The 24,251-nt window shown below is 35.7% G+C and overlaps 1 protein-coding gene across 4 annotated transcripts in view; it reads right to left on the bottom strand.

Moving 5' to 3' along the window:
* Positions 1–23,594, bottom strand: part of LOC126816800 (A disintegrin and metalloproteinase with thrombospondin motifs 16) — a 104,950-nt gene extending 81,356 nt beyond the window's left edge. For 3 of the 4 annotated variants that reach the window (XM_050543516.2, XM_050543518.2, XM_050543517.2), the window contains exon 1: positions 23,204–23,591. In XM_050543516.2, coding sequence (XP_050399473.1) covers positions 23,204–23,248 — 45 coding nt within the window. In that variant the 5' untranslated portion in view covers positions 23,249–23,591. Of the gene's footprint in view, positions 1–23,203 lie in introns of all 4 variants that reach the window. The other variant, XM_050543520.2, reaches the window with a different exon arrangement.
* Positions 23,595–24,251: the final 657 nt, after the last annotated feature.

Below are 24,251 nucleotides of genomic sequence, written 5' to 3'. Positions count from 1 at the left end.
CCTGGGGGTTGGGCATGCACCCAAAACGATAGGGATGTTCCTTAGGGTACAAAGAATAAGTATGCAAAGTTTCAAGATGATACGTTAAGAAATGTGGCCTGTAGACGACAAACAAACAAATACAAAAAATGGGCGTGGCTCTGCCCCGGGGAGGCGAGCATGCACCAAAAACAATAGGGATCTTCCTTGGGGTATAAGGAATAAGTATACCAAGTTTGAAGAAAATCCAGTAAGAATTGCGCCCTGTAGGCGACACAAAGACACACGAAAAGAAAATGGGAAATGGGCGTGGCTCTGCCCCTGGGGGTTGGGCATGTACCCCAAACGATAGGGATGTTCCTTAGGGTACAAAGAATGTGTATGCAAGATTATAAGTTAAGAAATGTGGCCTGTAGACGACAAACAAACAAATACTAGAAATGGGCGTGGCTCTGCCCCTGGGGGTCGGGCATGCACCAAAAACAATAGGGATCTTCCTTGGGGTATAAGGAATAAGTATACCAAGTTTGAAGAAAATCCAGTAAGAATTGCGCCCTGTAGGCGACACAAAGACACACGAAAAGAAAATGGGCGTGGCTCTGCCCCTGGGGGTTGGGCATGCACCCCAAACGATAGGGATGTTCCTTAGGGTACAAAGAATGTGTATGCAAAGTTTCAAGATTATTAGTTAAGAAATGTGGCCTGTAGACGACAAACAAACAAATACTAGAAATGGGCGTGGCTCTGCCCCGGGGGGTCGGGCATGCACCAAAAACAATAGGGATCTTCCTTGGGGTATAAGGAATAAGTATACCAAGTTTGAAGAAAATCCATGAAGAATTGCGCCCTGTAGGCGAACCACAGACACACACACACACACACACACATACATACATACACACACACACACACACAGACAGGGGCGACGGCATAATACGTTCACATTATGAATGTGGACGTATAAAAATCGTGCTATCGTATATATGTAAATGTAAGTAGCTGTTAGATTGAGATTATTATAATATAAAGAAATGGTTTTATATTACTATTTTTATATTCTTTGTACACAACACGTAATAAAATGGGGTTTAAAGTCCTTCTTTCTTCCACAAAATGGGCTAATGAAGACAGGTGTAATGGATTGAGGGAAATTTTGCCCAGACAGTGGAATTTCTGCCTAATTTTCATCGAATTTCAACTGATAAGAGTTCTTTTACATGCACACCAATGTGTACATGAGACTTCAGTTTTTCTTCTGAACAACAAAACACTGTTCCTTGCTAGGAATAAAGGAACTTTCCCTGCAAATTCTGGGATCGATCATTGGATCTCATGCTTAATGATACCTCAACATCCACAAAAGCAGCATTAAACCCATGCTATTGTACTATATTACTTATTATATTATTCACATGAAGATCAAGTTTGGAATATTGTGTAAACCAGTGATTTCCAACGTGGGGTGCATGCCCCACAAGAAGACAATTTGAATATAAATGAGGGTAATCTAATGTATTAAGAACTAACTAGTAGAACCCATAAGTAAATAAGTAAATTAGTTAATATCTGTTTGTATTTGATTCCTGCCTGTCAATAAACTCTATTATCCTTCTGTCAGTAATACATGGTATGATAGAGCAAAAACATAAAATTTATATGAAACAAAGTATTAATATATATAAAGCCCATTCAGATGCACAAGTTAAACTGTTTTTTTTAATCTTGGCTATCGTTAAACCAGTTTAACTTTGTCGTCTGAACATAAAGGTGGGGCAAATAGACCAGATTAAAAAAAAAACAGCTCTCTAAAACTAAAAGTCTTCGAGACGGTTTATATAGGCTTTCTCGATGCATTGGTTTAAAAAGCCACTCCAGCGTGCTTTGGCAAAATGACGACAAGTGCCCATGTGTAATTAACTCTAACCTTTAACTGATGGGGTCAAAATAGTTGAACTGGTTTAGCTTATAGTAAGTATGAATGCAACACTATCCTGTCTTAAAGACCCCAGCATTTTTAAACTAATTTAAATATAAGCATCTATAATGCCAATGATGAAAGTGATGATGGCTCTTTATATACACCAAAAGAACATGTATAGACATTTAAATATAACATAAGGAGAATGTAGGTACAATAGAGTTAGAAATGTCAGATATTCATAGTGTAATATGCATGTTTCTATTGGTACCATATGTACAGCTGACAAAATCAAGTCATGTTTATATACTCATACATCTACTTCATTTCGGAAAATGAAATGAAATGTGGTTGAACGTGCTACTTTTCTGCTCCTATCGGGCTAATGAAGAATGGGCACATTTGCCCAGATAGCATCACTATGGCCTACTGGCACATATGGGTTCTTTTACATGCAAAGAACAGTATGCCAGTGTGTTCACAGGATCTCAGTTTTATTGTTCCATCCAAAAAATTTCCCACTGTTCTTTGCCAGGTCCTCTGTCTTGCACCACTGAAAAAACACACTGTAAAATGTCAAAACTTCAAACAGTGAGAATAAAGTAATTTGAATGAAATTTTCAACAAGTTGGAATTAACTTTTTTGGAACTATTATAGCAAGTTCTGGCAGGTCCTTATCTAAATCATACACAATGCATCTTTAACTGTAGTTTTAGAATTGTATTCACCCAGAAGAGGTTTCAGATCATCTTCTGATCACCTCTTAATAAAACCTTGTAAAGTAAAACTTGTATGGTTCAGGTCCTTTAGTGCACAAATTATGGAATAGCCTATCTTTTAATTTACACAGTAAGCATTCTGTAGCTATTTTCACAGAAAAAAAGTTAAAAACCCATATATTATTACAGCTCTTTAATTGCTATTTAGTATTTATTTCTTAATATGCTGTATTTTTGTGCTTGGTGTTTAACATTCATCTTTTAAAAGTTAATTATTTTATTTCAGAAAATTTTATTTTTTCTGACATTCAACTTATTTCCACTGAGAACCTATTTATTTTTACAGGCTTTTGAGTGATATTCATTTACTTCTTATTATGTTGTAATTGTATTTCATGTGTTTATCATTCATCTCTTAAAATTATTTATTTTATTTGAGGTAACTTTATCATTCAGATATTCAAATCATTTCACTTTAAATAAATTTATCATTTAGATATTTTACTTGCATGTTTAGCGTATAAAAACACTTTTGTGAAAATGATTCTACATGAATGTTTTGTAATAATACTTAATTCACATTTGTTTTAATTTATACCTAATCATTCCAGTATGTTCACAGACTAATCGTCAGGTGGAATTCCAGGAATTCTTGCAGCTGATCATCTTAACAATCAGGTGTAATTCATGGTGGCTCAGTGAGTAAAGCAATAGTTTGCAAATCAGCCGTCCCAAATTTGATCCTGGTGTTGACCAAGAAATTTCCTTGGTTCAGGACTAAGGGCAGGTCAAGAATAAAGTATCTAGTCAATCGGATGGGACAAAAACCTGAGATTTACCTGTGTACTGATTAACGTGCACCTGAAAGAACCGTTGACAATTGCAATTTGATAAAGAGTACATGGGTGGCAATATGACTATCTGGGTAAGAATTTCCCACATATAGAAGAAGACGAAGAAGAAGAAGAAACTTTATTGCATAAAAAACCTTACAAGGTTATGTGCATATACAAATAAAATAATAGAAATATACATGAAACAAACAAAGGATACATACATGGACATAATTATACAAAGATACACAACTTTACAAAGACATGAACAAATTGTATACAAAAGCTCCTAAACATTTTAAAATTTCTATATTTTTATTCATCATCAGTATTTTAAATTGTTGTAAATCATTCAGTTTATAAAAATTTGGTTCGTGAACTAGAATTAATCTGAACTGACTGTCTTAATTAACCCATTAAATTGCATTTTTTCTTGACCTGAATTACAGTTTTTCCCCCTGGTTGGTGGGAACTTAATTAAAAGTTTCCAAAATTCTTTGTTTATAACATTCCCATGAACTCCCCTCGAAAGATGCTAACCAGTTGCTGTTAATTTGACTTCCCAAAAATCTGTTAAAATATGTGATCTTTGATCTGTTTATTTCAGATTTACAAATATTTAGGAAATTGAAGTACATTCTCTTGTGAACACAAATTACACACCCATTATAGAAACATGAATTAAATTACCTTGTTTAGTTTCTGGGTAAATCATCATCTTTTTTATTACGAAAAAGGGTCCAAGGTTCCCAAGAGCACAACATGCCATTTTGTAAATTTGGGTATCATTGTCATTACCATGGTGAGCAATACATGGCTTACTAATGCTGTGTTTAAACGGAACCAGGTTTAATATCTCATCAACACAATACTTTGGCATAGGGCCCGACAGCTGTCTAGTCAATCGGATGGGACAAAAAACAAAGTCCTGTGTACACATTGGCATGCACGTAAAAGATCCCATGGCAGTTGGAATTTGATATAAGAGTAGGCCGTATCTCTGCTGTCCTGGCAAAATTTCCCTCATAGCACAGTGTATGGCGTATGCCCGACTTCATTAGTCCAGTCGGAGCAAAACAGTAGGACGTTAAACTTCATTTCATTTCACAATACTTCAGTCATTTTTAGACAAATATTTTGCAAATTTGATTTCTATGGTCATTTTGAGAGAAACATAATATGGTAATGTGGGCAATGTGAGTTAGGAAAATTTTGCTGTATCGTCCAATCTGAAAGACTATGTACATGTATCCCCACCTTATTCACAAACTTTCATCATTCTCATTTAATTAGAATCAAAGAGAATATTCTGTTCCAAATCATCAAATTGCTTATCTGTGCTTAATGTAAGCATAAAATACTCATCATTGAACTCAAGACAATCAAACAAAGAACATCTAAAGCAACATTCTACCTCAATTTGAAGCACAGTTCAGGCCAATCAAATTGCTTACCTCTGCTTAGCCTTACCAGAACACGCTCACCATAAAATTGTCAAGAAATTCAACTAATGAAAATTTACAATAATAGCCTGTTCAGACGCTTAAGTTGAACTGGTTTAAAAACCCTGAGGATCGTTAAACCAGTTTAACTTTGTCGTCTGAACACAAATGTGGGGCAAATAACCCAGTTTAAAAACCCCAGCTTGGCATAGGTGTATTTTCGGGCAATGAAAAATTCGACGACCTTTTTTTTCTATTAACGTTTAGAGAAAAAATATAACTAACTTATTTCTATGAGATCCACACTGTTGAAAAGTATTTTCTCGTCTTTTTCTTGTCCACTGCATGCCCGAAAATATGCCCGAAGCTCTCTTATGATATGTATGCCCGAAAAAACGGTATTGATTTCGGGCAATTTTCTCTTATGCCCCCCTGAATTACTTTGAGCTCCTACGCCTATGCGGCTTGGGGTCTGTCTTCGAGAAGGCTTTTTATTTTCAAACTGGTTCATTTTGGCCGTCTGAACGGGTTGGCTTAAAAACCCTGGCTCCAGCTCGCTTTGAGCATGCGCAGTATGCAGTAAGTTACATTCCTGGGAAAATGTTGGGGTCAGGCAGTGCCAGTGTTACCAAAAGCATGCGAGAACCGAAAAAAAGATGTGAAGCTAGCCATGCGTAGTTAACTCTTAACCTAGTTAAACTGGTTTGGATTATAGTATGTGTGAACGCAACACAATCCTGTCTTAAAAACCCTGGCGATTTTGAACTGGTTTAAAATAAGCGTCTGAACGGTATATACATTTGAATATTCCAACTTAATTGGAAGCAGAGTTATAGTGTTCTAAATGGTGCGACAGATAGATAGACGGACAAACCCATTTCAATAGTGCCCTGCTTTCAACCAAAGGTGGGGGGTAATAAATGTGATGGACCAGCAGCTGTCTGATCCTCAAAATCCAATAAACATGAAAGACATTAATTCCATGTTCAACTCCTAGTTTAAAGAAAGTTGTCTAATGGGAGCTGAAGAGCCGTAAATCTCTTTTATATCTTTCAAAGTATAATAACACAGACAGTGATATGCTTAGTTGACAAAAGGGTAATATTCATTCATACCTTCCTCAGTGTATTTCTCAATGAAATGTTATTGTAAGAAGCATAGTATTATTGGATATAGTAGAGTCACTGTATTTGAGTATTGAGGGAAAACAGACCACCCTAAGCTTTAATGTAGCAGTCTTATTTTCACATTAGGCCAAGTAAAAAAATATTTGTTATTGTACAGTTTTTTGGAGGTGAAAAAAGAAACCCCCAAGAGCCTCCACAAAGTAAAGATAGTTTAGTTTAACAGGCAATGAAACATACGCCACTACATGTCCGAGCATTCCATATAGGTTGATGTATTTTTATGCTTTTTACAATAAAAAATTAACAAAAAAATGCCGGTAATCGAATAACAACTTTAGCCTTTGCATGGTTTGCACAAATTTTTAAAGAGATCAAGGACCACGATAGTAATCATCGAAAATCAATAGGATTCATCATCTCATGGACATACACACTGTGCATATCATAGAAAATAAACACTGATCAAGAGAAACAGCAATTATCAGAAATCTTTACAAATTAATAACCTTCTTTGTCTCATAAAAATAAATATTTGATTGAATTTCAAATTAATCAGATGATAACTTTAGCCTCTAGAATATCCACCAGGAATTGTGGATGGACGTACAGACCTCGAAAGATACAAATTTAATGTAACATGTACAGTAGAAACTTTAACTAAATATAAAGTGTAGGCTATAGTCACTGATCAAATACAACTGAAACTGAACTGTGACTACTCTTGGTGAGTCATTCACAAAATAATAACTGAGAGACTGTTTAAAATAAACGTCACGGTGCATTGCATAATGGAAAAGTTGCTTGAATTTAGAAAAGTTAATGTGGTTCATTCACAACTACTATAGTTTGTATACAGGACACAATTCTACAGAACACAATTATTGGACACAATTTTCCAGAACACCATTATTAGACACCATTCTATGGAACAAAATTACTGGATACAATTCTCCAGAACACAAAAAACACAATTCTCCAGAACACAAAAAACACAATTCTCCAGAACACAATTACTGGGCACAATTTTCCAGAACACAATTACTCAACACAATTCTCCATTACACAATTACTCAACACAAATTCTATGGAACACAAATAACACAATTCTACAGAACACAATCACTGAATATAATTCTACAGCACAACTTTTGGATCTAATTATCTACTTGCTCAAAACTGCAGCTCCATCTAGTGCCCCTAGAGTCATAGAAATAGTATACAGTCCTTAAATTGTTACAGGTATTTGTGTGACTCTGGTGGATTGATGCACTAGAAGAAGCAGTAGTTTCAGATGGTTTCAAACATTTCAGGAGCTAAAGGGATAACCAGAGCCGGTCACATATTGTGAAGAAATCAAGTTGACATTAGGAGTAAATATAAGTAGGTATATAAATCTATTGACACCAGTAGAGTATTATTACCACTTATCACTAACATTAAACAGTTGTAAAACACCTCTAATACTCTTCAAATCTTTATAACACACACCTCTGTCAATACTTACAATAATACAGGATATCGCTCAAAAGAAAAGCAAAAGTTGGCTGATGAGTACAAGTAGAGGTAAATTGTTTAAAGCCCTTATATGTACTACTACTGTATACTTCATTTTGTTTTATTGTATCGGACGAAACTCTCGTCATGGGATAATTCTATGTTTGAAGAAACCACAGTGGTTCAGTGAGTGAGGCACTAGCTCAGTCACCAGGAGGTCCCAGGTTGGATCACAGTGGTGGCTGAGAAAGTTCCTCAGGAATTTTCAGTGTACGGAAGGCTTGGCAAAAAAATGAGGTCCTCTGTGTGTAAAAGAGAAAGAGAGAAATGGGGTTTAACGTCCACTCAACACAAACTAGGTCATTTCAGGACTAACATATGATTTAATTTTATTTCAATAATTCGCTTGCGCATAGGGGTCTTTAGCAGTGGGAGGAAATCGGGGGACCCGGAGAAAACCCACGAAGTTGGACAGGTGCCCCTTCTCCTTGTCACGTACAACCGGGGATTCGAAACCACGCCAGTCGACTCAATGACAGACTGTATGATACAGCGCGCGCCCGCCAACCATTCAGCCATCCAACCCCACATGTGTGTAAAAGAACCCTTGGCAGTTGAAATTTGATGAAAGGTAGGCAAAATTTGATTAGCCCAGTTGGTGGAGAAAAGTAATATATGAGACCCCATTTCATTAAAACATTTAATTAAATCCAGATAAACTGAATCTCATCATGGGGTAATTGTGGGTATGAATTAACCAAAAATTCACAATTGTTAACAGAATGGAGACATTTTACCAATCTTAAGATTTCACTGCTAGACACCATTAGTGATCTATGAAAGATTCTTGCATCAAAAAACCAATTAACCTTTATACCGTGTTGAAATATGAAATGTTTATCTTCTAGTAGCAGGGGATCATATATAACTTACAGGTAGATTTAACACAACAGATAATAAAAAATTAACTATCAGAGGCATGATATTGTGAGCTCTGGTTCAGGTAATATTTCCCAGCGCTGACTGACTGACATTACAAGTTTCTTGTTAGTCAAATTAACGGCCAGGTATTTATTGTTCTAAATGATAAAACGTTTCATTGCTAAATTAATAGGACATCTTGAGCTTAACTCAGATTAGCAAGATATTTTCTCCAGAGAATGAAATGAAATAGAGTTTAACGTCCTACTGTTCTGCTCCTATGCTGGGCTAATGAAGACAGGCATATGTCATTCAGTGTGCTATGAGGGAAATTTTGCCCGGGCAGCGGCACTATTGCCTACTCTTATACCGAATTCCAACTGCCAAGGGATCTTTTACGTGCATTCCAATGTATACACGGGACCTCGGTTTTTCATCTCATCCGTAGGACTAGACAGCTTTCCTGCATCACTGACAAGGGGGAACCACGCCGGAAAATCTGGATGAACTTTCTAGGCCAATGCAGGGATTGAACACCCGACCTCCAGGCTAGCGAGCCAGCGTCTTACCCACTTAGCCACGTGATCCCTCCAGAGAATGAAAATTAACTGCATATATTGTGTTTTAAGGTTCAATTCTTTGAAATTCAAATTTTATAGCATGTATATTGTCCAGCCAGTGCCACGGAAAGTTAATCAGGATTTTAGTTTCAAATTGTCATTAGTGCAGAATGGATTGCCTGGCAAGGAACAGTGTGTAATCATTCAGATGGGATGAAAAACGTAGGCTATAGGATAGTGTACACTTTGGCATGTATGTAAAAAAAAAACTATGACAGTTGGAATTTGATGAAGAGTAACAGAAAGGTGTTTGTCCAGGAATAATTTTCAAAGTATCTGCTCTGACCTTGGTCATAGCTTGAATCTGAGAACCAATCAAGAAAAAGTTTACAAACTTGTCTTACTACGACTCTTTAACCTTTTTGTTTACGTTCACAACAATATGAGAATTACAACAGGATGAGAATTACTTCCCCTTGCCAACTGCCATTGCAATTAACGATTTATGGGATTAGTTGACAAAACTAGTACAATCATCAAGGGCAGGTAACTTGGATATGTGAGCCCACCCACCACGGAATGAGACCACTGGGAAACCAAGGATATTGCAACTACATGGAGGATGTTAAACCTTATTTCATTTCATTTTCAGAGAGATAAAGAGAGCGAGAGAGAGAGAGATGGGGTTTATCGTCCACTCGACACAAACTAGGTCATTTCGGGACTAACATATGGTTCAATTTTATTTCAATAATTCGCTTGCGCGTAGGGGTCTTTAGCAGTGGGAGGAAACCGGAGGACCCAGAGAAAACCCACAAGGTTGGACAGGCGACCCTACTCCTTGCCACGTACAACCAGGGATTCAAAACCACGCCAGTTGACTCAATGACAGGCTTTATGATACAGTGCGCACATGCTAACCATTCAGCCATCCAACCAATATGATTGAAATGAAAACCCTGGTTCTGTGTGAAATGTCATATATAATGGTATTTTCGTCTGAACCTGAAGAACCATTTAACAAATCATATTACATTGGCCTGTTAATTATCCTATGTTTTTATTTTCTTTTAAAAAAAAAATCCAATTGTTTGAAATTCTGAAATCGAATACCATAGCATACTCGATTGATGCTGTTGGTAATTTCATATTTTGACACCAAATTAAATTGAAACGGAAATATTATTTTACAAGAAAACAAGAATTTTGTATTGATTCAACTGGTAAGGAGGTAGACATTTGGTAAGTTAATTGATCAATTAGACAGTTGTTTATATATGAAATGTATAAAGGTGGCAATGGGTCACAATGGAGGATAGAAAACATGTCTTTATTAAAACAAACAATACCTCAGATCATCTGGTATTTTCTCTACTTGACAAAATAAAACAATTAATTGTTCATTTGGTGTTATGGCGGTGCCAGAAGAGTGGAGAAGAGGATACACAACACCTCTATCAACTGACATAAAAAATGAATTATCTGATGTAATTATTTTATTTAACTGTCTTTCTTACCAAAAAAATATTGTGCCATTAATTTCTGGAAATTTTCTGGGCGTATTGTACCGTCCCTCAAAGACAATCCTGGGGACACCACTTTCAGATATTTCTTGTTGAATTAAAAAACAACAACAAACATTACTCAAACCAGTTATAAGATTTTGCAAAGATTAGGCAATATTCTATATTAGACTCTACAGGCACATGAAGAAAGGAGAATGGAATTGAAATGAAATGGGTTTAACATCCTACAGAAAGAAGAACTGAGTCCTTTTACACATATTATTAGACATACAGAATTCAAACAATTTCTCATGGAGCTTTATAATCTCTCAATTGTATGCTAATATAAAGAGGGGGTATACACAATTTACTGGGGAGCTTTCCATCCCCCCCCCCCCAAGACACACACTCACACACCCCTTACGGGAGGCTGACCCTCCCTTTATAATTCCCAAACTGTACGCTTATAGAAGTGGATATAAAGTGTATAAATAATTCCTTTGGGAATATGCACCCACTCCCCACCTGTTACTTTATAATCCCCAAATTCTTTGTCTAATTCCCACACCCTTCTCAGTGTATAATTCCCAAACTCTATGCTAATAACAAGTCCACTTTCCCTACTTTAAAACCTCAGAATAGTCACTGAACAATTACTGCTTTTTCTGGATAGTGTTTTGTGCTAGATACTACCTGTTGGGAATAGAGAAATGAGTTTGAACCTACTTGTTTAAAGCTTAATACAATGATAATAATCATAAGAAAACCATTAGCTAGCAACATTACTATTATTTACTGATGTAAAATATGTCACTGAGTTCTATTTAAAAACAGCCGGGTAACTCCCACACCAGGCTGTCTACAAGACGAGAGATACGCATACTGATTATTGATAGGTCATAACTCATGACAATAACACACTATTATTACATATGTAAATAAACAGACGCCTTGCTCACGTCTGCAAAGAAATACAGGACAGAAACAACTGCTGTCTTTGTGATTATTCAAGAAGGTGCAATTCTGAGGTTAAATGCCTTGTTACGCATAAAAGATTAAAGCGTGCAGATAGGACTCTAAAAAGGATTGTCACGTCCAAAATAAATAAAATACTCATTTAGCTTGCATGAAAAGATTTTACAAATACTGTTATCAAAGAAATAATATTGTGAATCACCTGGGTAGTTTCATCCATTTTTTTATTTCTATGAAACATATGTAGACAGAATAAGTCTATATAAATCATTCACATTTCTCTAACAGTATTTATGTTAAAAAATCAAAAATATGTCCAGCTAACAATTCTTATTACTATGTTTGTTTGTTCGCAATAATTAGACTATTTATCATATTTGTCTCTTTTTCAGTTTATTTTTGACAATGTTCTCTATGTGGGGTGTGGTGTGGGGGGGTTGTGGATTTCCGATTGGTTAGCATGTGCGCACTGTATCATAAGGCCTGTCATTGAGTCAACTGGCGTGGTTTCGAATCCCCGGTTGTACGCGACAAGGAGTAGGGTTGCCTGCCCAACCTCGTGGGTTTTCTCTAGGTCCTCCGGTTTCCTCCCACTGCTAAAGACCCATATGCGCAAGCGAATTATTGAAATAAAAATAAACCATATGTTAGTCCCGAAATGATCTAGTTTGTGTCGAGCGGACATTAAACCCCATTTCTCTCTCTCTCTCCCTTTTCTATGTGTGAATTTATTGTGAGCCAAAGAGTGTCTCGGTCATTATGGCGTTGGCCCTATCTGGATATATCCAGGTGTTGGTTGAGAAAGTCCTCAAGATTTTTAAGTGTGGTCCATGTCAACAGTGCAAGGTGGATGGCTAGGAAAGGAACAGTCGTCTAGTCGATCGGATGGAATAGAAAACAAAAGTTGCACACATATGACTACCAGAAATTACTAAATAACATATTATTATCACATAATATAAATCTATCCATTCTTCATTGAACAATATGAATCATTAGTTATTCGAACTTTACTTTAGTAAACAGAATGTCTTTATTCACGAAGATGTTAAGTATTGTGGGAACAGTATTTTTAGAATGGGTGTATCAAGAGTATATAAATGCATGTGTTAAAATGCTGTAAATACATGTTTAGACAATGACTAACATAAATGACTTCAAGAGCTTAAAGGAGCTAAAAAGCTAATATTTGGGAGCTAGAAATTGACACAAATGGGTCGCAACGCATATAATAATGTAATATGAATGTACATTACTGGTTTACATTCAATCATTTCCGTTTTACTCTAATTTCAAATCAGTTATGTTTGGCAAAATATGTCAGAAGTCTCAATTGAATGGCAATCTCTAGCGTCTGGTTATTCCAGTCTACACCGATATTATTTATTGCCCATGCTCCCCAAATAAGAATATGTCCTCACTGTTTGACATGGCTCACGGAATATGTCTAGCCTCATTCTTCGAGTCCCTTTTTACAAATGGCACTGAAACGCATTATGGTACACAATCCGTGTACCAATGGTAAAATGGTTATTTTGTCTTAAATATTGGATATCAGATGCCCATCTTTTCCCGGTAAGATCACAACACCAATGTTACTTGAAATTGACAAATAATTTATGTTTTCAATGTTGAAGACTTTAAATGATACTGAGTTAGAGCTTAGCTCCTTTAAAGATGCAACAAAATAGAGGAACTAGTTATCTGTTACAAAAGAAAGTATTGGTTCATGAGAGAACATGTCATCTTTAGCAGACCTTTTTCCTGGCTTCAAATGTATATAAATTATCATTTAGTCATTTATTCACATGACAAGCTAACTCTCTAGATCATTGGATGGCTTAGATATTAAGTGGATTAGACATCTTCTAAAATGTTAAAATGGAAAATCTAGACTTATATTTCTTGTCAATACTTCAAACCCTCATAGCCCAGAATAAAGTAATTTGACTGAAAGTTTAAATATATTCATTTCTCATTATCTATCTTTAAACTATTGTAGCAAGAACGACCAGCTCTTTATCTAAATCTTACATAATATATCTTTAGCGGTGCAACAAAACAGAAAGATTTGTTTGAAAGGTATTTCACCTCTGTTACTAACAGGTCTCAACTGTAGACACAAGTTGTGTATAAGTAAAGGTTGCCTTTTATTAAAGGTGACTCTATAGATAGATACATCTGATCTCTTTATCACACAGAAACCATGGTATATACCCAGTAATTAATGATGAAAGATTCCTGAGATGACATCACATGGTCTGTACCAGATGAGAAAAGGTTAAACTTCTTGTAGGCCAGCAGTAAATAATTATTCCTCCCAAAAAATAAAAAATATCTATTTGACCCACACTAATTTGGTTATTATCATGGACCTTATAGTTATAATTTATTATAAGGTTCATGATATTATCTCACCCACACTAATTTGGATATTCTCTCTTCCAGAAGTAGATAATTATTTATCCCAAAAAATAAAAAATATCTATTTGACCCACACTAATTTTGGACATTATTTCTTTGTGAAAATATAGTTAAAATTTGGCTTACTATGTCTTGAAAAACAAAAGTGAGGTACAGCAGCTATAAAGTTTTTTTTGTTGCCAATTAACCGTAAACAAAGATAGTAAAAAAATTAGATATGTTTTGGATTTCTTAGTAAATCTGCAATTATCGCTTTTATGTATTGTTTAAAAAGTGAAACGTAAAATGTGGGCTTCAATATGCACTAAAATGTTTGTTAAACAAAAGTTGTGCTTTTCTTAATGTCTACTAACTTATTGTAAAGAAAACCATTTTCAGTTCTCTAAGTAATTAGATAATTAACTGAATAACCCTGCTATCAAATACAACTGATGGATAAATTGAACAAGTATCTTTATTCAATTAGCACAAATTGACAGACATAGCAAATTACAAGAAATCAAGAACAAGGGAACAACAATTATAAACAGACGCGCGCTTGTCACACACAATCATGCAACACACACAATATCAGTAACTCTACTCACAGCCTGTGAAATGAAATAAAATGGTGTTAAACATCCTACTCTTCTGCTCCATTGAGGTTATTGAAGACGAGCATACACCATGCAGTGTGCTTTGAGGGAAATTTTGCAGCAGCTACAGCCTACTCTTTTTTTCGAATTCTTATTGTCAAGGGTTCTTATATGTGGACACCAATGTACACAGGACCTCGTTTTTTTGTCCCATCTGAGCTACTAGACACTGTTTCTTTCCAGGCCCTCCATCCTGCCCACTGATAAGGGGAATCAATGCTGCAAAATTCTGAGGAACTTTCTAGGTCAACACCGGGAGTGATATTAAAGGTGCTAGGCCATACTCTCTCACATTGATGTTTTTTAACTTTTGTTTACAACCAAATTTGATAAAACTTTCAAAATAAGCAGTAAATGACTTAATCGTTTAGCATCAACATTTTACCTGATTTTAAAGTTATAGGCCTACAATTTTTGTTTTTTTTAAATTGATTTTATGACATCACTTTAAAACAAATCTAGGTCAAATATCAAAATTCTGATTTCCGCTGATCGATTGTGATTGTCAATAGTGAATGGTTTCCAAAAGTATGAAGATATTGAAAATCAGATAAGAATTGTTGGACAAGATAGATAGATTGGCTTACGTTTTCTAGTGATTCTAACTTGATGAGATTACTTTAAAAAGTTGATATTGACAAATATTTCTAAATAAGGCAAAATTAAAGAAGTTGAAAATCTGAGGTCGTTTTCAAAAGGGAGATATCGGAAAATTTTGTTAACATTTTTGGCTTATTCCGCCCATTAGTAACAGATTTCATAATAAGAAAGGTAAACTCAGAAATTTCACTGTTTTTAGGTCATACGCATGCATGGTAGAGACCAGATTCTTTGGGGCAAAACTTGGGCAGAACTAAGACAGGCACCATTTTTTTTATTTCTAGCCCTATAAATGATGTGAGTCAAGTCATCCAGGAGCCAGTTAAGTTAGACTGCCTTAACCATGGTTCAAGTATTTATATAAATATATCATATTCATAATATTTCTCATATCAACTATTTATAGGCTTCTCTTATTTCTAAATATTTGTGGCTATACTGTAATTATTTATACAATCACAAATATTTCTTATATATATAGCACTTAACATGCCTGGCACCTTTTTCTACTATGTATATGTTGTATCAAGAATGGAATGGAATGGGATTTAATCATAGGCATATGGGACTATTTGATTTGGTGTGGTGTTGAGTGGGGTGGGGTGGGGTTGGGTGATGGCACAGGTTCCTTATTTTTGCTTGAATAACACCAGATACAAACTTAGCTGAATATCCGAAACGGTGACTTTCGTAGTTATTACAAAGGATGTGTATATTGTTATAATATTCATGAAATTATTGGTACCCAGTACTACAGATTGAAATATTAGTCCAGCCAAGCCCAGCCCAGCCCAGCCACCACTGGGTTTGAAGTCTCATCCACATAACATTTTAACCATTTAGAGATAAGCATATGGTAAATTTTATTTCTCAAGGAAAGAGAATTTTACCCAGACAGTGCCTTTCTACCTGTCAAGGGTTCTTTTACATTGACCTTGGCTTTTAATCTGATTTGAAAGAGGCCATCTGTCAGCCATATAAGTGCCACCCCGAGAAATGAAGGACTGGACATTCTTCCCGGTCCATGACAATATCATATCAAGAAATAACATTTCTGCGAAACATTTGTATTATTGACTAAATTTATTGTAATAATGCATGTTTGAAGAACGAGAAACATGTAATGTAAATAATTATTGAATGGTTTGAAATTACAACAACACAGTTTTATTTTGATGTAAAAATTGCAGCATGTTGCATAAACATTCATCAATCTATCAACTGTGTTGTAAGACTTGTCTTCATTAGCCCCATTTGTGTAGAAAACTGAGACGTTAAACCTCCTTTCATTCCATTTTGTATACCTTAGAAAGAATGGACAATATTTTTGACTTGATCTTGTCTTTATACGACTCCTCCAGCCCTGTTTGATTAACAACCAAGTCAAGAGACAATAACAAATCATATAGATAATGACCTCTATATAAAGTCTCCTCTTTCTAAAGATATATGTACAGGTCTCATCAGACTTTCCAGCAAAGACTTGAATTACAGGGGAGGGGGGTTTGACTATTCAAATATATGCCTTAGTCAACAGCGTCACATCAAACAACTCCCCAGCAGGAATGTGCTGAAAGTGGGTGTTATGGTCCGACCACAGAAGACGTGAAATTTAGACTACCAGAGACAGGTTTTCTTAGCATTTCATTCATTTATGTTTTTGTCTGTGAGGATCCCCCACCCCAAACCCTCAATACACAAGTGTTTCCAGCAAAGACAATATAAAAAGAGCAGCTGGAGAATTCAATACCCTTATTATGTTGTTGATTTCAGCAATTCCATCAGAGCTATCTTTAAAGAGATACCAGACTGCTTGTCCTGCATGCATCATCAGTAAAAACAAAATCTGATTTCTCACATGACACAATAAAAAAATAATTATTTTGATCTTAAATATCAAATACCTATCTGTCTAAAAATAATATGGCATCTTAGCTCCACCAAATGTCACAAGATGGCTATTGGGATATTTCAGGACCTCCAGCAGAGAAATTCAGATTTAAAATGCAAGAGAGATGTTGAGGAATTTGCATGGGTGGCATGTTTCTGCAGAATACACACACTTTCTTAAAGTGCCCATAAGTCTATGCAAGTCAGAGTAATCTATTGTCATTAATCATCTGTTAATCAAACCAAGTGTTGAATATACATATTAATTTAGAATTTCTAACAGTTTAAGCTCCTGTGCTTACAATATTCTTGGATAATGCCCATTGTTTATCTTCTGATAACATCACTTAATGTAAACAAACATTATTTTAGCAGCCAATTAATTTAACAATTATAATTTCCATACATTTTATTTGAGAAGTCTTTAAATGTGGTAATTTATGAGATTCAATATTATGGGTGGGTGAGTAAAGTGCAGACTCGCTACCCAGGAGGACCAGGGTTTGATTGTAGTACAGGATAGCAAACCAGGAGTTCCAGGGTTTGATTGTAGTGCAGGCTAACTAACCAGGTGGTCCAGGGTTTGATTGTAGTGCAGGCTAACTAACCAAGTGGCCCAGAGTTCAACTGTAGCACAGGCTAGCTAATCAGGTGGCCCAGGGTTCGATTGTAGTGTTAGCTAGCTAAGCAGGAGGTCCAGGGTTCAACTGTAGCACAGGCTAGCTAACCAGGAGGTCCAGGGTTCGATTGTAGTGTTGGCCGAGAAAACCTCTATGAAATGTTCAGCATGTTTCCACTTGTCAGTGGGGCAGGATGGAGGCCCCGGTAACACACCATTGTGCACATGGCAGAAACCTTTAGTAGGCTGCAGGTAAAAATGTTCTCATAGCAAAAAGCATAGCACATGTCCCTCTTCATTGGCCCAGTTTGTGCAAAAAGTAGGATGTTAAATTTCATTTCATTTTTCTATAACGCTTACTGTAAGGGGAGAGAGAGAGAGAAATGGGGTTTAACGTCCACTCGACCCAAATTACTGTAAGGGAGGTAGCCAAGTAATTAAATAATGTTGTATTTGAGAAATTAAGGTTTGTAGATGACTATAATATAGCATGTTTAAAGGGCCAATCTTGATTATATTTTGGAGAATAAAACTGCTTAATTTTGTGTTAAAAGCCCTTAAAATCCTCTACCTTAGGGCCAAGCTACTAACTCAATATATATGATATGACAACTTTAACCCATCAGTCTTCATCTGGAAATGGAGACCTGTGTCCCAAGCTGTATTATACGATGTTTTGATAAAACCAGACTTTTATTTTATAAAAATAACGTGTAGGTAAAAATTACCTTTCGTTATCAAGTACAACACGCTACGATTCCGGATACGCGGTTTTGACGTTTACATCCAAGCTGAAATTTTGAGACAAGGTAAATATACCATTCCTTTATATTTTGGTGCTTAAATTTCATACGTACACAGACTTTTATTTTTGAGATTGTTAATTGGTATGGTCCCTTTAACTTCATGTAAAGACTGGACACAGTCTGTTTTTATAAACTAGTAACAATATTGCTGTTTGAATCCTGACTGACAGTTACATGGACCTTTTCTTTTATATAAATATTTACATTTATGTTAAGGGTCAATTTGCAACATTCATTTTGTCAGCCGCTGAAAGTCGGTAGCATAATTTCAGGAGAGATTAGCAGGCTTTGATTTTTTTCTCCAGGAATTATCTATACAACACCATGATTGTCTCGATGTTTGTATGAAGATTAAAAGTGTAGCTTTAAAAATGCACCAAGAGCTATATCTATAGCACATCTGTGAGAATTACAGCAATGTCTGTCTCGGTTAAGCGGGGTTGGGTGGTCGAATGGTTAACGCGTGCGCATGGATCAGAAGGTCTGTCACTGAGTCAAGTGGCGTGGTTTGGTTCCCCACTTGTATGTGACTAGGAGTAGGGTCATCTGTCAAACCTCATGGGTTTTCTCCAGGTCCTCGGGTTTCCTTCCACTGCTATGCGCAACTGAATTATTGAAATAAAATTTAACCATATGTTAGTCCTGAAATGACCTAGTTGTGTTGAGTGGCCATTAAACCCCATTTCTCTCCCTCTTTCTCCCTTTTGTTTCGAGTGGATGCTAAACTCTCTCCGGTTTCCGGCCACTGGTAAAGATCCCTTTACTCAAGCATGCGCAAGAGAATTATTGAAATACAATAAAACCTATATTAGTCCCAAAATGGCCTTGAGTTGAGTGAACGCTAATATCTCTCTCTCTCACTTCCTCTCTGTGACTGTGTGGGGACACCCTACCATATAACACAGTGACACAACCATCATAATTAAATCAACTTTCCATTATATGTTAACTGTGTAGAGCAAAGGTCTGGTGATATATTGTCCACATCTTAACGCGAGGGCAAATATCACAGAACTGAGTGATACTTAACTCTTAAAGAATGCTTTTAAAGTGTATACCAGTGAGGTTTCTTTTATCTCTGTGTAATATATGTTTTAGTTTTAGAACTTTAACTTCACGTAATATTTATACTCAAGTTAACAAGATTTTTTGTTCAGACGATGGAAGAATAAATCATGAGCCAAATTTGTATTAAATGAGCCAACTTTCCAAGACAATAATTATCAGCATTTTTCAGTTTTAAGTGTATCAGGGGCTTCTAATAACATCTAAGCAAGAAAAAACTTAAATCATATAAATGAATAAATCAAAGAGTACAAAGACATTATTTAATTTATCATTATTTGGAATTAGATTATAAAGAGCTGGCAGTTCTCACTATAATAGTTAAAAACTTGATAATGTAAAGGAAATTTGCTGAAAATTTCAGTCAAATTGATCCACTCTGAACAAAAATTTTAGCGATTGAATTTTCGGCCTAGCCTCGATTATCATTACTAAAGTCATGAATAGAAGTCGAACAGCAAATCGGAACCTAATCCAATAAACATCGCAGGCTAGCGATGTCGCTAGCGATTATGGTCGAAATAAGTTAATTAATGTCTAATTAATAATTTAGAAAGACCTGCAATAGGCAGGTTTGGCTCTTGCATAATGTATGTTTTATCCATGTTAAAACTTACTCAAACTGATGATTTCACATTAAATTGAAAAACCAAAATATCAATTATGGCTTGGATTCTATTGTATAAAAATGAGGCCCAGTATTTATATGTGGCACTGGCTTGTTTATATCATTTTCAATTCATCATATATTTGTGAATACTGAATGGAACTGAACCATTTTGGGACTAGTATTCATTGTCAATATTCAACTGTCAGCATATTGTAGGATTAACAATCCCTTAAATAACGCTGAGTGACAACTTGTTGAATTCTGCTCTCACATTCATATCAATTAGAACTTTATTAGAAGGTTCCAGGTTCACTCCCAGCGTTGGCCAAGAAAGTACCTCCCAATTGTCAGTGGTGCAGTTTGTAGGGCCTGGCAAGGAATAGCATCCAGTCATTCGGATGGGACAAAAAATGAGATCCCTTGTACATATTGACAGGTATGTAAGAAACCTTTGGCTGTCAGAATTTGACAAATAGTAGGCATGGCAGAACACCTCTGTCATGGCAAAATTTCCCCGATAACACACTGCATGGGCATATGCCCTTTATTAGACTGGTTGGTGTAGAAAATTAGGATGTTAAACCCAAATGAAATGAAATGGGGTTTCACGTCCTACTGTTCTGCTCCTAACTGGGCTAATGAGGACGGGCATACGCCATACAGTGTGCTATGAGGGAAATTTTGCTCGGACAGTAGCACTACAGCCTACTCTTATATCAAATTCCAACTGTAAAGGGATCTTTTACGTGCACACCAATGTGTACACGGAACCTCAGTTTTTCAACCCATCCGAATGACTAGACAACTGTCCTTATCAGGCCCACCGTCCTGCATCACTGACAACGGGGAATCAAGCCGGAAAATCTGGATGAACTTTCTTGGCCGATGCAGGGATCGAACACCCAACCTCCAGGCTGGCGAGCCAGCGTCTTACCCACTTAGCCACTGTGGCCCCATGTTACACCCCATTTCTTTCCAATTATTAAGATGTTTAAGAGGTGCGGCTATAAAAATAAGTACAAAAAAGTTAATTAATTGATGCTGAGTCAAGATACAAACATCACAACTCCTCCACTATTTCTACATATAGATTAACCCTTTCAACTTCAACATGCTTATCATTGCATGTGCATGTGAAATTCATCACACGTGAAGTCATGCACAGACAAATAAATGCAAGACATGTGAAAAATGGCAACTGAGTTGAACAGAAACTTGTCCTTAGTATGCAGTTATTTACTAAACTAATTGCTCTTTTCTATGTAAACAGCTTACATATGTACACGATAAAACGCAGAGAATTACTTTATCCGTAACAAGTGCTACAATGATAACCTAACAAATTAATTCTAACTCGAAACGTTATCCGACATTCAGTTTCTTAACAGATGGATAACATCCTCTTAAAAAATAATTAAGCAACCTTTTAAAAAAATAGTCTATGAAATGATGACATGATAAATGTGTCTACAGAAAATGTATTTAGAAACGATGATGTGATAAATGTGTCTACGGAAAATGTATTTAGAAATGTAGACATTGTAAAGCAGTGATTGTTTAGATTAATGATTAATTTCAAGATAAGAATCACATTTGTCTATTTAAAAGACTTAGACAATGAAATATAATTTTTACGTTATTTGATATATTGGATCTTTATAAATGGGTTGGTTTTTTTTGCATGTCAAAGAATTTGTTCAGTTGTACATATAAAAGTTTGGTCACTTCAAGACAAATATCCATTTCATAAGCTAAGTATGTAATGCAAGGAGAAAAACCTTGCCCAGATAATATCAGGGGTTCTTGATGTACACGCCAATTTGTACGTGAGGGGGACCTCGTTTTTTTTCACCCCATCTGTATGACTAGACAAACTTTCCTTGTCAGTTCTGTCTTTTGATAAATCATACAACTAGACTTGTAAAGAAAAATAAAGAGTATTGAACATATTTAATTAAACGTTAAATAATCAATTTGAATAAATTTTAGGGTGGATTAATTAATGAAAAATCAGATATTGACCGAAAAATACAAATGCCAATGAGCGGCTTTAAATGAAGATCAAAGTACTACTGTATACTGTTACTGAATTAATAAACGTTCTAGTCAATGGATAAGTTGCTCAATTTAGTGTTTATCACACTCCATTGAAATAAATGTGCTCAAGTGGAACATTTTAAAAACTGAAATATTATGTGAGAGAGAGAGAGAGATCACGGTTAATATTTCATATTGTGTAAGGAGAAAAATCAAGTCACTGTTATAGAACAACAGGTAGCTAGACACCAACTGGATTTAAATATTTACTTGTAAAAATGTCTTGTAAAATTTCTAAGGCTGTGAGAAACTCAAACATATAAAGAAAAAAAAAATTGACACCCACTTCTGAATATCAACATTTCAAACCTCTTGCAATTTACTCGAGATAAACTCTACCGCTTTTGTTTAAGAGAGAGCAATAAATTAATCCCCCTGAACCCAGAGCTTTCTTTTGCTGAAATCAGAATCAACAAGAAAACTGATCCATAGATAAGACTGTGTGTATGCAATAAAGCAGTCTTCTTGTCAGATTCATTCACCTATCTTTTTTTTTAAAAAAAAAATGAATCCTTTTGCAGCATCAATCATAAGTTGTTAAAAGTTTTACAAATATGTAACAAGTATTTTTGAAGTCGTGGCTGGTTATTTATACAGCAGTCGTGAACAATGATCACTCCCCTCTGTAAATCAGGTAAAAGAAAGAAAAAATGATCACAATATTATACAACAGTCTAGTATCGTAGTACTCTGTCAGTAGCCGTCAAGATTTATGCGTACATAAACGAAATAATCAAATGTGATCGCTTATTCGGGTAAACGAAAAAAAATGTGATCGCAATCTTCTGCAATGCTCAATTATAGTAGTAGTCTGTCACTAGCCGTCACTCAAAAAAAAAAAATACCATGATTTTTGCATACATAAACGTTTTAATCACTTATTCAGAACAGGTGCTTGAAAACGCATTTAGAAAAAAAAATAACCGGAAAAGCAGACAGCCAAAGTGAAAATGCAGCAATAAAACTGTCATCAATCAACTTACCAGTATTAAGCCGATTATCCATTTATATAAATCCGTGGTGATCATAATGAACTTCGGAATTAATAAATTTGTCCAAAGTCTGCTGAATAGGCATCAAAGACACAATAAAAGTATGAAATAATCAAAAAGAAGAAATGAAGTCATAATATCCACCAAAGTCTTGAAGTGTTACAGTCGTATTAACTGCCATAGAGAAAAAAGAAATTACACTTCTCCAGACCACTAGCCATACACACCATTTAATTCTAGTGTACTACTAATCTTCATTCAATGTTTATTTACTTCCCTCCATGTCTGTGTGTGTGTATATATACATATATCCCTTGCAGTAGTTAGAAATTGTCAACCAATCATACTGCCCGGTCTGGACAAAACTCAGTTAAAGGGGTCGCACAGCTATTTGAGAGAGAGATATATACACACACACACCGGGTCTAAGTATATCTTTAACAGGTAAAAGCATTCAGTCACTCATACAATTTGACAGTTTAGATGAGGTTGAACTATAAGCGAGCAGTATTTGATAGGTCATTTAGGCTGAATTGAAAAAATATATGTTTCTCCTTCTATCTGGTTTAATAATGAAATGAAATGCAATGGGGTTTAATGTTCTAGCTGTCCTGCTAATGAAGATGAGCTTATACCATGCTATGAGGGGAATTTTGCCAGGACAGTGGCGTTTCTGCTGGTAGAATTTAATAAATCTGAACTGTGACTATGACTACCATTTGTAGTCTGCTTCTAAAGTAAGAGAAAAGACCTAGGAAACTTGCTCCTGTATATTAGGATAGGATTTTCTAATCTTTCCATATACAACCAGAGCCATTCGAGGAAAAAATCTCTTATTTCAAATTATTAGGATTTAAGCAGATATGGAAAGTAGTTAGAGGCCGAGGAAGTTCATCAGGATTTTTTGTCGTGGTTCCCCCTTGTCCGTGGAACAGGACGGAGGTCTTTGCAAGGGACAACATATAGTCAGTCGTTCAGTGGTGTTTCTGCTTAGTCTGCGTCAGTTGTTCTTTTACTTGTACATAAAAGTGCTTCTTTT

This window comes from Patella vulgata, chromosome 3 (assembly GCF_932274485.2).
Source record: "Patella vulgata chromosome 3, xgPatVulg1.2, whole genome shotgun sequence".
Lineage (NCBI taxonomy): Eukaryota > Metazoa > Mollusca > Gastropoda > Patellidae > Patella > Patella vulgata.
The sequence above is the reverse complement of the archived record's forward strand: the minus strand, read 5'-3'. Positions and strand labels throughout refer to the sequence as shown.